The sequence below is a fragment of the Theileria annulata genome, chromosome 4 (genome assembly GCF_000003225.4).
Source record: "Theileria annulata chromosome 4, complete sequence, *** SEQUENCING IN PROGRESS ***".
In the NCBI taxonomy this organism is placed as follows: Eukaryota; Apicomplexa; class Aconoidasida; order Piroplasmida; family Theileriidae; genus Theileria; species Theileria annulata.
Window position 1 is genome coordinate 1,257,902 of NC_011098.1, and position 15,680 is coordinate 1,273,581.

Here is a 15,680-nt window from a genome sequence, read left to right on the forward strand (position 1 = left end):
GTGTTCATTGACTTGTTTTAAACTATTTTCTAGTTCTGTATAATGTAAATCATTTAATATTTAATTGAATTATACTATATTACATGTTAGTTAGTTTAATTGAGTTGACGATGTCAGTCGTAAGGACAACGAATTTTGACTTGTTGAACGAATTTATTAGAGAAACTGAGGCTACTTCGCCAATTGTTATCCCACCAATATAACAGATTAAGCAGTGTTCAGTAGGGTCATCAATGTACTCACTGGATAGGCTGTCGTTGAGAGACGATTTTCTACTATCTTTTGAGAGGCGGTTTAAGTTGGAATGAGAATTAGATGTTACAGGTTTTTGTTTAGTTGAAACTATTTGACAATTTAGAAGCCCAAACTCAGAACTTAGGGGAGCAGAGTCGTTTGAAACGCTAAGCAACTGCACGATTCTTATGCTTAGAGGGGCATAGCCTCCAAAGATACCAGAACAATCGGACTTTGACAATTCAGAATCCACCAAGAGGTTGAACTTCCCGTATATCTTCTGCCACCTAGAACTGTCAACAACATTGTTAATTTTAATGAGGCCTGACTTGATAAAGTTCTGGATTGTTTTAAGGTACTGAAAGCCATATTGATAAATTATGGCCTTCTTGATTGTGTCGAAATCCGACTGCTTAAGACCATCCATGGTTTGACTTAATAGAATGAGTAGCCTAAATATCGTGAATACTTGTATGTTCCAGAAAATAAGTTCCAAAATTTGAGCTATAAATGGATCACCTGACTTCTTCGTCCATAATTTTGAAATGTTGGCCAATTTTGAATCATCTTTGTTCCCGTCAGTGCTCCCTTGTAGAATACAATCTTCAATGTTTTGAACAAGATGAAATCGTTCAGACTTTACGAAAGAGTTCAAGTAACCCATGATGTTAACATGTGTTGAAAGTGTAACATGTTCTTGTTGGAGCGACTTGAACTTTTTTACAAATTCTCCCATTTCTCCAATCGTTTGCATCCCTCCCCCTTCATAGCCTTTCTTTACCCTTAGTGCTTTTTCATGTAGGTATGATCCAACTTTGGAGAAATCCAGCCACCTTATCTCTTCGTACAATTTTGACTTTAATGAAACTGGTTTTTTATTAAAATTATTCTTCTGTTTACTTTTTTGAAAATCAACCACCAAGTCCAATGAACTTACCAGCTTTCCGTCGAGAGCTTGAGAGTCCACATTCACGGTGTTACATTTCAGGCCAAAAACTGAGTCCAGTAGCCCTTCATATGTGAAATTCGTGCACATTGGTGTTATCAAGTCCACTTTCCTGTCAATTATTATTGATGATTTGAAACTTGCTGAGTTGGTCAGTAGGATCCTAGAATCCAAATCGTTAAGTTTATTAACCTTTTTGGACTCGTAAATGTTGAAATTACTAACATCAGTTAACATATTATCATGGTAATATTGCAATAGTTTGATTGGAATGAAACACTTTTCGTTCTGTATTTTATCCATACCTTCAACTATCATGTTTGCTGCTAAATCCCTCCGGTTCTTCAGCATGAGCTCAATAACGTACTTCGACAATGTTCCTACTCCTGTTACATTCAGTATTGATCCTCCTAGGTGTCTTCTCTGTAAATAATCCAGTGCCTTTGCAAAGAACCACGCTGTCGTTGGGTCTCCGTTTAGATAAAAGTCGCTGAAAGAATTTGGCATGAACATCGATAAAATGCCATCTACAGGGACCATGTGTATAGGACATTCAAATAATTCTACCAAGTTATTTGTGTAAGGCGTGTTTGACCCATATTTACAAACTGTATAGTTTTTGCCCAAGAGGTTTGACAAAACCTCCGGGTACAATTCACAAATCTCAGGCAGGCATACAACTCTTATCACATTCGTGTGTCTCGTTTGAAGAAGTGTTGCCAATCTCTGAGAGTCTCTAAATGTTGGACGGATTACGAAAACTTCATTCACTTTACTTACGTTATAATCTTCTGCTATTCCTTTTGATTGTCTTGCGATACCATCTTCGATCCGGTTGAAACTGAGGAATCCCAACTCCAAAATGGAGTCATTAAACAGAACGTTAAGCATATCGTATACATCGTCCGAACAAATCAAGGTTATATTGTTCTCGCTAATGCTGAGTGTGATGGAGTCGTCCTGCTTTTTATCACCATTTATTGGATCGTATTCATTTAAAGAATTCGACGGACTAATTTCATTTGAATGTGTTGGATTTTCTGATTTAAATGTCACTGTAGAGGTCCTAGAGTTTTTGTATTCTTCATATTTATTTATGGATGCGATAATATCAATGAAAGTTCTATAAAAATTATTTTTTGAGTCTAATGACACTTGTTCTAGAAGAATCATTAATTTTAAAAATAATTAATCATGGAAAATAAATAATGTACAGAAAATATATACTAAGAGATTAACAACACACTCTGGTTGAATAAATCAGTGTATTTTATCTGTATATTATGGACTATGACATTAAAGTATTTGTATCGATTTTGTTGTGTTATTCCTTATTTGGTTCGTTTATTCAGACCTTATTTTTAATTCTTTAGTAATATACGTTGTTTGGGCCTACGTTCCAGATCGATTCTTCACTAAAATTGGGATTGTTTACTATCCATCAAAGTATAATTATTTTTAATAAAATTTTAAATAATTTAGGCATTGGAGTTGTGCTTTTCCTATTTTAATAGTTTTTGGTGCAACTTCACTCGTTGTTTTTATCGGATTCTTCGAGAGAACTAAGCATCCTAAGCTGGATTCCTTTGATAGCATGATCGGTTAGCTTCTTTATATCATAATTCTGAATAGACGAGTATTCAACTGTAACAAATGAGGATGGAATCATATATTTCGACTCGCCTATAGAAATAGTTAACAAGAAACTATACGCTAATGTACAAGATTGAATTTTATACATGTTTCGGTTTACTGTTGTTGATTAAAGATCAAATCATATAATCTGTCACTTATTTCAAATTTATTATAAACAGTGAATAGTTTGTATTGGAGAGAATTGAATACCCATTCAACGATTCCAGCGCATTGGAAGTGAATCATAGTATGGTAATAGAGGAGTAATGTACATACCGGAGCCCTAGCGCTACTCCTAACGTGTTGTATTACTTGGTTGGTCTTATGGAAAAGGATAAAATCCACATTCATTATTTCAGCCAAACCATAAAGATCATCTCCAGAACCCCAAGTATAAACGGGAGCGAAGGAAGAAATTTGCTTAAAAACAGTCTTAGCAACCTGAAGAGGATCCATAGCTTTGCTCTCTAACATTTGAAGCCAGTGTTTAGGGTTCCACTGTATATCAGCTGCATCACCCAATGCAACAGATGTGTTTTTGAGTTTTGTTTTCAACTCTTCTACATCGAGATATGATTCAGCACCTGGTATTGTAGGATCTAGTCCAACAAACGCTATTGAAGCAAGAATCCTGACTTCAGGCATAGTTAAAAACTTTTCTTTGTTTAAATTCATCTTTAATATCGACTGTCGTACATGTAATGGCATATCTTCTCTATCAAAGTTGAAAAAACTGATTTTGTATCCAGCTTCTTTTAGAGCTCCAGCTATTGAATAGAACATACAGTTCCCTCCACCACCAAATTCCTGAGAATAATTTATTTAAATGTAAAAAGGTACCTTTGAACATAACGTGAGCCTGTAGGGAGCTAATTTATCCTCCCAAGCTAGAGTTGTGTGAGTCCATCCTGGAAATTTAGAACAAATATGACTGGATGATGTGTTATCACTATGATCATATGATTTAAGTGCGGTTAATAATCTTCGTGGAAGGTCAGTGCGATGAGGAAATATTGTTGAAAGAGGAGTTGGGTTTACTCCGAATGGATTAATCGCTAAATATAATTTTAATAATAATTTATTTAGGATTAGTGGGTGGAAGGAGTACACCCATAAAATAATTAAATAAAAAAATTAGAATCTTACCATGAATTTGTGGGATAAAAATTTTAACTAAAATTAATATGTATAAATATGTTGATGAATTCATTATTTAAAATAATAAATTAATTTACAAAAAAATAATGATATGATCTAATAATGTCTATCACATAGTGCACTATTAATATATGATCTATTAATTACTCTGAACTACAATCATCTGAAATAAACATGATAATTGGTATCGGAATCTCGTTGATTTTAAAAAGAGTCTTTATTTTGTTTTTATCTGTCGTTCCTAATTTGTAAATTCCCGCAACGTCGTAGTGTGAGTTGTCCTATAATGAAATTTAATTTTGATTTTGTATTCAACTTACTGAATAATAAAGCGTAATTGCAAATTTCGGGTTGTAATCGTAATGTTTTGTCATACAGTTGATTTCTGTCTTTTCTTTATTAAATAATAACATCTTCATTTGAAATGCAAATTCCAACTCCCTTGAGTCCAAATGATCTCCATGCCTATCCTTCAGTTTTGCTTCCATTGCTTCAAATAGATCTCTAGCGACCTTAAGCTTGTCGCTTTCAGTGTTCATCCGTCTATTGAACTCAGTTATATTTAGCCCTGCTACCATCATTCCCCCCTCAACACCCATATTCCCTTCTTTATCTTGCAATGCCATTTGTATTAGACTCAAGTTCTCGAGTTTTTCATTTAAAAGGTCAAAGTCTGCCATACTGAAAGATTCTGGATCAAAAGGATCGAAACCCATCCACGATATGTTGCAAATTCTTTTTAGGTCCAGAACAGAAATGAGCTCATCTCCCTCTAGGAGTCCTCTTATTGCAACCATGACTGCTGGCTTAAGGTCTGGATTTAGGTATGCTAACAGGTCGTCGTTGGTTATATTATTAAGATGGAATATTGTTCGAATTGTATAGAACATACAATTCCCATCACCGCGTGAGTTCATTACTGCGATTCCATACCCATACATTCCTAACCTTCTGGCCCACTGTTCCACCAATTTTGACTTGTAAATCCAGCCTCTACGAAACTTCGGCTGCAATTCATAATCTTCACTGGACAGGAAGTTTTTAAAAGCAAACAGTCTAGATAGTGTCGGAACATCTATGTATTTTGCCATGACCAAAAGGTTGAGTTCATTTTCAATTGACTGCACAAAATATGGAAATAAAATTGAATTTAAGAAGGCCGTAAAGGTCGAAACCAATAATAATGTTCTCATTTTATTTGAAATATAAAATGACGTTGTTTTATGTTTAAAATTTATATATTCAGTAAACTTAGATGATTTATAATTGAAATGGTTTTATATACTGTTGTTACGTACACATTTTTTAATTAATAAATTATTTATAAATGATATATAATTAGCAGAAAAATAGTTAATTTATTTTGAATATTAAAGATCAGCTGTTTCATAATTTGGAATTTTATTTGCAACCCCCAAGCTGCTCTTGATTCTAATATCAGATATATGGAATCCTTTAATATTAATTTAAAATCTTATTATAAATAACAAATATTGCATGATTATGAAAAGAAATTATTGAATTTATTATTATATATGAAGTAATGACATTAACTATGATAATTTTACAAATTAAATAAAAATAACTGATAATATAATTTAAACCATCTAGAGTGATATAAAAGGCTTTGAATTGTAATGATCGATAAGAATTTTTGAATAAATTGGTGATCCCTTTAGAACATAATAAATTACAATATAGGTTCTATAAGAGCCTATTATTCTAAAAAATTAAATTTTATGTTCTAATATCCAAATATTTATTTTTTTTTATTTTTTCCCTTTGGGTTTTGGGTTGATTGTGTTTTGTCCTTCCTAATTCTCATGTAACAGGCATTGCATACAGCCACCCCCTTGTAATATCTCCACTGAGGTGTGGTTTTGACATTACAGTTGGAACAAGAGTAGTGGTTTCTATTTAATTTGGGTCTTCCTGCTGATGTTGACCTAGAATTGCGCTTCTTTTCTTGTTTGGGCTTGATTGCGATTCTACCTTGTGAGTTGCCATTTTGGTCATTTGAGTCGATTTGATCATACCTCTCACCTATGTCTTGTTTCATTGAGTTGGTCTTGTAATATGACTCAATATTACCATATGGATTTGGTAAGTTGTAGTTTTGACCCCTTGTAATGTATTTGTAAAATGGAGATACGTTTCTGTCGCTTAATAATTCTAAAAAATAATTATGTATCATTGTATTAATCATACCATTTCGAAACATCGTCTGACGATTGATAATATTTGGATTGTTTTGATCATCAACCTGATAATTGGGATAGTATGTGTTGGTTTCATCATCAAAAACAGGTATTATCGAGTTAAAATAAGCCACTGCTTTTTCGGGCTTATACATCATATAATTTAAATTTTCTTCAATATTTTGTTTCTTTTGAAATAAACGTGGGTCGTATGGAATAGAATAATAATATCCTGGATCCGAAATTCGGTTGTCACTTCCACACGGGTCATAGTTGATACAACCATAATCTATTGTTTTATTTTGATATTGCATTTTTCTAGCCTCTTCAGAATAAAATTTCTTCTGTTCCTCCCCGTTTGGCCTCAAATCAGACTGATTTACTTCGTTCATCATTTGAGGGCCATTAAGCTCATTTTTGATGTTGAAGCTCTCAGCTGCTGTTGGAAGTAAGTTAGGACTGGTTTGAGGGCTCTTGACACATTTGACGAGGTCAGAACTCATTTCTGTTTCTTCTAGAGGTGCCTTTTCTTCAAATTTAGTCATGCTTATTTTATTACAGTCATCGCCAGGTTTCATCACGTTACTCTCAGAGAGCATAGGTTCATATTTCCTTTGTAAGATGCATTCATTGGAGTTCATGACAGTGTTGTACTCAGGGATTTTTTTCCCTGTTTGATCATGGAGGATGCGGCCGTTAGCATCTTGGCTGTACATGTAGTTCGGAGAGTATGCAAAACTCTGCTGTTGATCCGAGGGTGGATTCAGATTGAAATCCATATCGATCTCAGGTTCGTCCCTATTAGCCATGTTCATATTTTCGCCTGCGTTAGCCGTACGTTTTTGAAATTCGCTTAACGATTTTACAATTTCTTTATATACATTTTCAGAGAAATACTTGGGCATTGAGTCCTGTAGCAAGTGTTAAACCAGTGATATATCGTACCTTTTTCTCCAAATTGTTATCCGAGTTAGTCTGCATTTTGAATATAATAGATCTATTGTACAATAATTATAATAGCATTTATTGCGACAGTATAAAAGTCCGAGTAAAGTATCTATTAAGATTCCAGAAAGATGAAGCTTTAAAGTCGATAGTATAGATCATTCTCTATTTATATTAACAAATATTTGATAAATTTACGTTTAAAGAGGATTAAAGTAAAAAAAATTATGGAATCATATATTTAGTCAGTTTGAAAAGTATAGATCTGCACAGTAAAATTAAATTTAAAACAAATTTAAAACTTGTGATCTTGGTGCTTGAGGTCTAATAAATTCAAATGTTATTGTGTATTTTCATAAAGAATACTACAAAAAGCACATGATAGATCTAAATATTATATGTATGGAATCTGCACTTAAAATTTCCAGAAATGGAGATTTAAATAGAAAATAATTTATAAAAATTATTATATAGAAAAATACAGGAAATGATGGGCAAAAACGATTTTTAGAGGTAATTTGGTAGAGACGGGAGTAGTACGCGTCTACTAAATTAGGTTGAAATGAGATGAAAAGGAGCTGATATATACTACAACTTTTTATATATTCCATATTTTTTCTTTATATTGGTACAAATATCAATAATTAAGAGGCAGATCTCGAAATGGTTTTCAACTATTTACCACAAAGATCGAAGTAGATAAAGAATTATATACATTATATTTATTAGTTTGGTACATTTTAATGTCTATATAAGTTTAAATTTATTAAAAACGTGGAAAAAAAATAATGATTTTTCGTCGAAATAGTGGTTGGGTAAATTGGAACTCTAAAATGAAGATTCCTACGTACACATTTATCTCATTCTTTTATTTCATTCATAAATAAATATTATTAAGAGATTGGGCTAGTTATATCATTTTAAAAAACAGATTTATTGGTTTTTTTTCCATGCTCAAAAGTAGGGCATAAATACATTGTCACAGTTTTTCCTTATTTATTTATTTAATTCATTTTTGTCCATTTATACTTATTTTTATAACATGTACTATGTTTTATAACTTGTTTATTTTTCAATATATGCACATTTCATTTTTACGTCATCTCTCCTTTTTACTGTCTTTACAATTTTTTTAAATATAAATATGGCGTCTTCCTGCAAGGATTAGTGAGTGTTTTATTAATTTTTACTTTTAATTATTCTCATATTTCCCTGATGTGTTTCTTTCCTACACCGTTTTCACCCTTTTCTTTAGTGATTATCTCTTCAAACTCGTTCTCATCGGCGATAGTGGCGTTGGAAAATCTTGCCTACTGCTCAGATTTGCTGTATTTTCTTTAATTTTTTTAATTTTTCCCCAGGACGATTCCTTTACGGATAGTTACATCACTACTATCGGTGTGGATTTTGTATGTTTCACTCTTTTTATTGTTTTTTAGAGGTTTAGAACCTTGTTTGTCAAAGACAAACGTGTTAAACTTCAAATTGTTTGTTTTCCCTTTATCCTTACTCATTTTTAGTGGGATACTGCTGGCCAGGAGCGGTTCCGCACTATCACAAGCACCTACTACCGTGGAGCTGACGGAATTATTATGGTTTATGACATCACTGATAAGGTATTTTATCATTTACACTAATTTTTATTAGTCTTCTTTCGAACATATCAATGATTGGCTCTCTGAAGTCAACAAATACTCCTCAGAGGACACCTGCAAGCTCCTTCTGGGCAACAAATGTGACATGGAGGACAACAGAGACGTTAGTCTGACTGACGTTCAGGTATTTTCTTGATCAATTTATTTCATAGCGTCTTTCTGAGGTCATTGAGGTCCCTGCCATGGACGTTTCCGCCAAAACTGGCCACAACATTGACAAGGTTTCTCATCATTTCTAATGTTTTTCAGGCTTTTTATTCGATAACTGAGAAGCTTGTGAGCTTGAAAATGTATCTTTTCCACTCATTTTACATTAATTTTTATTGTTTTTACTGATTTCTAATATTTATCATTAATTTTCAATATTTTGCATTAATTTTTAGGGAAAGTGACCACGATGTTGTTGATTTAAGGACCATTTCTCTCCAGAACACTTACAACGGTATTTTTTGCTTTAATTTACTCCTTTAGACTACTTAAATCGTGTCAAACACTTTAAATGTTGTAATAAATAGCACCTCTAAACCCTAATTTTATTTCAAACTACCCACCAATATATACATTTCTACATTTATCTTATGTATATATGTAAATATAAATGTATGGAATTATTAATCTTTGAGCCACTTGTGTGATAGGAGTTGTTGAGCTGTGTGTCTTTCCGATGGGTTAATTCTGAGCATGCATGAGAGGAAGTTTGCCAGTTCTGAGGCTTCATTCTTGTCCATGTTATACTTTTTGATCAGAACTGACTCCAAAGGCCACCTCTTGATCTTGTTGATTTGGTTGAACGACAAATTCTAAAAATTATTTTTAGTCACCAATAGTGTTATCAATAATTGTTTTTATCTAAAAGTAATTACCTTTGCCTTTTTACTGTTTTGTATCATGTAATTTGGTATCTGTCCTAGCAATTCCACAATCTAATCAAATCAATATTTTATAAGGCATTAAATTAAAATAAATAAATATAAGAATATAAATATAAATAAATAGATAAAATGTTTTAATTGAGTAGTTGTAATGGTGTTATTACCAGTAATAAGTGATTTGAGTCTCGCTGTAGTGCTTCTTTGCCATTTGGGTCAAAGAGGTAATCTCCTGTGATGAGTTCGAATATAACGCAGGCCAGTGACCAGATATCCGCCAGATGATTGTAACCTATTGGAATTATCTATGAAATTTGGTACCTATATTAAGTATAGCTTCTGGTGATCTGTATTGTCTTGTTTGGATCTCCTCAGTAAAATGTTTATCAGTCCAACATGCATTACCTTAAGAAATATTAACAGAAATTTTGAAAAATAAGATAAATAACTTTATGAAATATACCAAGGTCACATATTTTATATATCGTTTGTGGATCATGAAACTGTTCTAGTGTATGAGGTTTGATTTGAACAAATCCGTTAGACGTTCTAATCCTGGTCCTTCTTACTCCAAACGGGTTAACTCCAATCGACGACAGAACCGATGGGTGGTAGTATGATTTATTAAGGCTTCTGTCAACTGTTTTCATCATGTTCCACGTTATATGGTGATATGGTCTCCTGAGAAGTGTTTCTTGTAATGCGTAGTTATGGTCATAACTAGTTGTCAGGGTGGGATCACTGTAGCATGGTCTAATTAGATTTTTTATATAGCACAAATCATTTTCGTTTCCTACTCCGTTTTCCTCTTGTTTACAATTGTTCATTACCTTCTTCTCTACTGAATAATTGAAAGAGTTTTTAACATCATTTGAGTTCTTGTTTTGATTCACTGGGCTGTGGTTATTTTCTAACGAGTGCTTATATAAATTAAGCGGAGATGTGATCAGTATGTTTTCTGGCTTGATGTCCGTATGTATGATTTTGCAAACTCTGTGCAAGTAATCCAAACCCAATAGAACGTGTGTAGCGATTTTTTTGACCAGTTTTATGGGTATACCCTGGAACTTATAGAGCTTTATCAGAGTCAAAATATTTGGTCCCATGACTTCAAAAACAACGCAAATGTGCATCCCATTCGGCCCTGTGACCATGAAGTTGTCTAGATACGAGACCACTCCGTTTGACGGGTTGTAATTTTTGCCCAGTAGTTTGTTGTACACTGAGCTGGTGCTCACCCACTCGTTACTGTTCTTTCCGTTAATCACCGTGTTAAGGAGGTCGATCTCATCGAGAACTGCGTCGGTGTACATCTTTGCGCTTCTCTGGAACTTGAGTGCTACAAATGTATCCGGTTCTGAGGACAAGTCTGATGCTAGCCAAACAGTGCTAAAATACCCCCATCCTAACTTTGCTTCAATTTTGTATCTGTTGTTATAAATCTCTCCAATCATCACTGGGTGATATCCTCCTGGAACATAGCTATTTGAGTCCTCGCTTTCACTCATGTTTACTTCGTATTGTCCGCAGCTTCCATTCTCCTTCGAGTCATATGAATTATTTCCGTTTGATGAGCACGAGTGGTCTTCGTCGTTGAACAAATGTGACGTTGATTTAACTTCTAGGCCATTATTTTCATCATTAGCTTGGTTATTTAATTGGTATACTTCTTTAATATATTTCGATTCATAGTCATCATATGTACTTGCTGTTTTGTATATAGAATCGTTAGGAGAATACAATATGTGGTTAGCATCTGAGGTTGTATCTGGTGTGAATATATCAAAATTTTGTGCTGTCCCTGTCATTAAAGATCCCATCTGTAATTTCAAGTTCATATAATGGTTTGGATCTGATGGTGAAGGGGATTGACGGTAATATGAGTCACATGAGAATTTGCTTGGACTTGACGTGTTTGGGCTAGAAATCATCGACTCTGTACATGACGGCTTCCAGTCAGACAGTGGTGGAGAACTTTGGATATTCTTTTGGTTGTCCTCAGAGTTTAAATGATCACTGGAGACTGTATCTGGTAGCGATGATGACACTATGCTGTATGTACGGTCGTTTTCGTTCGAGTTGGTATTGTACCCTGAGCTATTGTATCGGAGTTCAGAATCGGATATGTTTGAATCATCAAACGAATGTGATTTTGATGTTTTTTCTGACCATGGTACTGACATAACATCCTGACTTGATCTTGTATCTGAGCATAGATTAATATTTGACAATGAATCGACGATATCGTTGAAATCGTGGAGATTTTCTGTGGAATAATATTGCGTGTCTTCGACAATGTTTTCTTCTGATTTTCTTTTGGAATCTGTTGAATATTTTAATTGATTTATTGTTTCGTTCTTCTTATAATCAATAGACTCATCGTGATTCTTTTCTCCCTTCATATTCGAATATTTTACAGTTAGTTTGGCATATTATCATATTTCTTTGTTCTAGTTTATCATTTTTGAAAGTGATATTAGGTGTGATTGGTTTTGATATGAATTATTTTTAAATGTGGCGACATAATTTGAACTTAAAATAGAATTTAAATAATAGAGATTTAAATTTAAAGTTTATGTTTTATAACATATCACAAAATTTTATTATTCGAAGATTTCCGAAAAAGATATATTAAAATGATTTATCATAGATTTGAGAATATTCCTGTCCCCACCATAAAACCATAATGAAAATGTCCTTCCAACAAGAATCACACATCATTTTAATAATAAACAAATTGTTTTAATTTTTCTTTAATGTTTATTTTAAATAATGAAACACACTGTATATCTTAATGGGTTATAAATTATGAATCCTCGATTGGGTTTTAGAATCAACTATCGCACCAACATAGTGAACTTGAGTCATTCAGCATTTTTTTGTTTAATATTTTTCTTATATATCACATTTTGTTATACTTGGACTGGAAGAGTCACTCTTAAATCGCATTTAAACCCATATACAAACTATAAAAATAATTTGGTGCCATCTTCTATAAAGAATCACCATGAATTTAAGAGTAACGCACTTGAAGACTTAACAAATAAAGTTTCTGGACTTAAAGATGTCCTGCAACAAAAATTTGGTCTCTCAAATGAGCTCACCACAACTGAAAACGCACAAGTGTCAAAATATGAAGGAGAACCGGCTGAACCAAAAAAAGTTGAAGAATCACAAGAACTGACTTTATCCGGTGAACAGACATACCCGTTTCAAGCAGAAGTCAGTAGAGTAATGGACATAATAGTGAATTCTTTATACACAGATAGAGATATATTTCTAAGAGAACTTGTCTCGAACTCGGCAGACGCACTAGATAAAAGAAGATTAAAGGCAGACCCGGAAGAAAAAATACCAAAAGAAGCATTTGGAGGGATTAGAATAATGCCAAATAAGGAACTTAGCACACTAACCATTGAAGATGATGGTATAGGAATGACAGCAGAAGAACTTAAAACAAACCTAGGAACAATAGCAGAATCAGGAACAGCTAAATTTTTAGAACAGGTTAAAATTAATTATAAATTTAATATAATATAAAAATTTCAATTAATTATAAATTTAATATAGTTTAAAATTATAAAATAATTATAAATAAATTTTTAGATTGAAATAACGGGAAATAATAACCTAATAGGACAGTTCGGAGTTGGATTTTACTCATCATATTTGGTGTCAAATAAAGTGGAAGTGTTTTCAAGAGCATACGGACAAGAAAATGGACCAGTATATAGATGGAAGTCAGATAGTAACGGAACGTATACAATAGGGAAAGTGGAAAACCAAGAATTAAACGAGAAATTTATGAAATGTGGAACAAGAATAGTGTTACACCTGAAACCAGAATGTGATGATTATTTAGAAGATTATAAACTTAAGGAACTGTTGAGAAAGTATTCAGAATTCATCCGTTTCCCAATACAAGTATTTTAATAAAATAGTAGTGTTGAAATGATTAAAATCTGAATTGAGTTCTACTGTTGTTCCTTGTCGAACCCACAAGGAAGCCAGTACGACGTTGAAATTAACAAATTTATGATCAACAAAAATAATTATAGTAAATAAAAGTAGAAAACACGATGAATGATATGTAGGTATGGGTTGAAAGAATAGAATACGAAAGAGTGCCGGACGATGCAACAATTGTGGACGGAAAGGCTGGAAGATACAAGACAGTGACAAAGAAAAGGCATGAATGGGAAGTGGTGAATACACAATTACCAATATGGAGAAGAGATCAAGCAACAATAAAGCCAGAAGATTATATATCATTTTATAAATCAACATTTAAGGTAACAAAATTAAGTAAATTTTAAATAATAATGGATTAAAATAAATTAATAAATAGGCATATGAAGATCCACTAAGTTATATACATTTTAAAGTGGAAGGACAAGTAGAGTTCACATGCCTGCTTTTCGTGCCAGGGACGCTGCCATGGGAGCTGAGCAGGAACATGTTCGATGAAGAGTCGAGAGGAATCAGACTCTACGTTAAGAGAGTGTTCATCAACGATAAGTTCTCAGAGTCAATACCAAGATGGCTTACATTTGTAAGAGGAGTAGTAGATTCAGACGAACTGTCGTTGAATGTAGGAAGGGAGTATTTGCAGCGTACAAAGGCATTGACAGTAATCAACAAGAGAATAGCGAGCAAAGCTATAGATATGCTGAAGAATCTCAAAAACAACAAAGCACGCTTCCAAAAGTTCTGTGAAAACTATGGAAAGTATATTAAAATAGGAGTAGTGGAGGATAGAGATAACCAGCAAGAGTTGGCATCATTAACAACATTTAGAAGTACGAAGGAAAAATCAACAACACTGGACGATTACATACAGAGAATGAAGAAAGAACAGCCAGCAATATACTTCATATCAGCAGATAGTGAACAGTCAGCACAAAATTCACCATCACTAGAAAAGTTCAATCAGCTAGATTACGAAGTATTGTATTCACTGGAGCCAGTAGATGAGTTCTGCCTCTCATCACTAATGGCATCCAAATATAAGGGAATAATGATACAAGATGTAAATAAACATGATGTAAAGATTGGAGAGAGTAAATCATTGACAGAAACAAGTACAACAGAAGGAACAAAAACAGAAGCACCAAGAGGAGATTTCGAAATGCTCTGTAACTGGCTTAAAACAACATTTCCAGAAAGAGTACAAGAAGTAAAGGTTAGTAGTAGGCTGGTAGAGTCACCAGCACTACTAGTGCAGGCAGACTTTGGCCTGTCACCGAGTATGCAGAAGTATATGAGACAACAAGCAACCAGCGCAGGAATGAACGAAACTGAAATGTTTGGAACATCACTGGTATCAAAACCTGTTCTTGAAATCAACGCACAACATCCAATAATAATCAACCTAGAAAAAATGCTAAAGGTCGACTCACTCCGGGACAGAATGAAGGAAATTGCAGCACAATTACTAGACGTAGTGTCAATCCAGGGAGGATATTCAATAGAAGACCCGAGCTCGTTTGCAAAGGGAATAATTAAATTAATGCAAAATGAAGCAAAACACTACTTAGACGATCCAGCTGAAACAACGCCCGTAACAAAGGAAACTCTGAGTGAATTCTCTTCATCAAAACAAAATGAAGCATGTGAATTGAAATCTAATAGCGAATCAAATGAAGTTGATTCAGGTTCCGACCAGGTTTCAAAAGTTATGGATAAAACAACATCAACTAATTTGGGCAATGAAAAGGCAGAACAAACAACTAAAGAACAGGTAGAAGAACTCTCAAATACTCTTAAAGATAATGAAATGGGTTTAAAAGATCCAAAAGAGGAATTTAATGAAGGGTCCAATCTAGTTAGAAGCACGTCAGGCCACGTAGGAACCCACACCCTAGACCTTGTATAATAGAAAATTTTAATAAAATGTGTAATTAAATTATTTGCTATATAAACATTGTTTTAGTTCCAGATGATATATCTAAGATTTTGCGCTCTGTGAGAGCCTGAATCCGTAGATAAATCCAAAAAATCAAATAATAAATGGTATACGAGAGCCCTCCATGTCTATAAA

General features: G+C 33.5%; 7 protein-coding genes across 7 annotated transcripts, besides 6 other annotated features; 2 read left to right on the plus strand and 5 right to left on the minus strand.

Moving 5' to 3' along the window:
- Window positions 1-79: 79 nt before the first annotated feature.
- Window positions 80-2,353, minus strand: TA10760 (vacuolar protein sorting/secretion protein, putative; the record flags this gene model as incomplete). Its single annotated transcript, XM_948187.1, has 1 exon — window positions 80-2,353. The coding sequence occupies one exon, from the start codon at window positions 2,351-2,353 to the stop codon at window positions 80-82; it is 2,274 nt and encodes a 757-aa protein (XP_953280.1).
- Window positions 2,354-2,708: 355 nt separating this feature from the next.
- On the minus strand, window positions 2,709-4,025 carry TA10755 (uncharacterized protein; the record flags this gene model as incomplete). The annotated part of the gene is made up of 4 exons (XM_948188.1): window positions 2,709-2,886; window positions 2,934-3,622; window positions 3,656-3,870; window positions 3,962-4,025. 4 exons carry the CDS (start codon window positions 4,023-4,025, stop codon window positions 2,709-2,711), a joined length of 1,146 nt encoding a protein of 381 aa, XP_953281.1.
- Window positions 3,960-4,025: a sequence feature (Signal peptide predicted for TA10755 by SignalP 2.0 HMM (Signal peptide probability 0.813, signal anchor probability 0.000) with cleavage site probability 0.804 between residues 22 and 23).
- A 91-nt stretch (window positions 4,026-4,116) lies between these two features.
- TA10740 (uncharacterized protein) lies at window positions 4,117-5,166 on the minus strand (the record flags this gene model as incomplete). The annotated part of the gene is made up of 2 exons (XM_948189.1): window positions 4,117-4,254; window positions 4,294-5,166. The coding sequence occupies 2 exons, from the start codon at window positions 5,164-5,166 to the stop codon at window positions 4,117-4,119; spliced, it is 1,011 nt and encodes a 336-aa protein (XP_953282.1).
- Window positions 4,273-4,278: a sequence feature (GPI-Anchor Signal predicted for TA10740 by DGPI v2.04 with cleavage site probability 0.156 near 297).
- Window positions 5,092-5,166: a sequence feature (Signal peptide predicted for TA10740 by SignalP 2.0 HMM (Signal peptide probability 0.976, signal anchor probability 0.002) with cleavage site probability 0.295 between residues 25 and 26).
- Window positions 5,167-5,732: 566 nt separating this feature from the next.
- Window positions 5,733-7,727, minus strand: TA10735 (GATA-specific transcription factor, putative; the record flags this gene model as incomplete). Its single annotated transcript, XM_948190.1, has 3 exons — window positions 5,733-7,082; window positions 7,117-7,168; window positions 7,486-7,727. 3 exons carry the CDS (start codon window positions 7,725-7,727, stop codon window positions 5,733-5,735), a joined length of 1,644 nt encoding a protein of 547 aa, XP_953283.1.
- Window positions 7,557-7,616: a sequence feature (1 probable transmembrane helix predicted for TA10735 by TMHMM2.0 at aa 38-57).
- A 604-nt stretch (window positions 7,728-8,331) lies between the features above and the next one.
- TA10730 (Rab GTPase, putative) lies at window positions 8,332-9,242 on the plus strand (the record flags this gene model as incomplete). The annotated part of the gene is made up of 8 exons (XM_948191.1): window positions 8,332-8,444; window positions 8,478-8,525; window positions 8,564-8,603; window positions 8,637-8,732; window positions 8,764-8,895; window positions 8,924-8,992; window positions 9,021-9,061; window positions 9,155-9,242. 8 exons carry the CDS (start codon window positions 8,332-8,334, stop codon window positions 9,240-9,242), a joined length of 627 nt encoding a protein of 208 aa, XP_953284.1.
- A 140-nt stretch (window positions 9,243-9,382) lies between these two features.
- TA10725 (serine/threonine protein kinase, putative) lies at window positions 9,383-12,042 on the minus strand (the record flags this gene model as incomplete). The annotated part of the gene is made up of 5 exons (XM_948192.1): window positions 9,383-9,571; window positions 9,635-9,694; window positions 9,808-9,932; window positions 9,962-10,045; window positions 10,104-12,042. 5 exons carry the CDS (start codon window positions 12,040-12,042, stop codon window positions 9,383-9,385), a joined length of 2,397 nt encoding a protein of 798 aa, XP_953285.1.
- Window positions 12,043-12,448: 406 nt separating this feature from the next.
- Window positions 12,449-12,565: a sequence feature (Signal anchor predicted for TA10720 by SignalP 2.0 HMM (Signal peptide probability 0.094, signal anchor probability 0.892) with cleavage site probability 0.042 between residues 39 and 40).
- On the plus strand, window positions 12,449-15,515 carry TA10720 (heat shock protein (HSP90 homologue), putative; the record flags this gene model as incomplete). Its single annotated transcript, XM_948193.1, has 4 exons — window positions 12,449-13,147; window positions 13,247-13,564; window positions 13,735-13,932; window positions 13,989-15,515. The coding sequence occupies 4 exons, from the start codon at window positions 12,449-12,451 to the stop codon at window positions 15,513-15,515; spliced, it is 2,742 nt and encodes a 913-aa protein (XP_953286.1).
- Window positions 12,509-12,568: a sequence feature (1 probable transmembrane helix predicted for TA10720 by TMHMM2.0 at aa 21-40).
- Window positions 15,516-15,680: the final 165 nt, after the last annotated feature.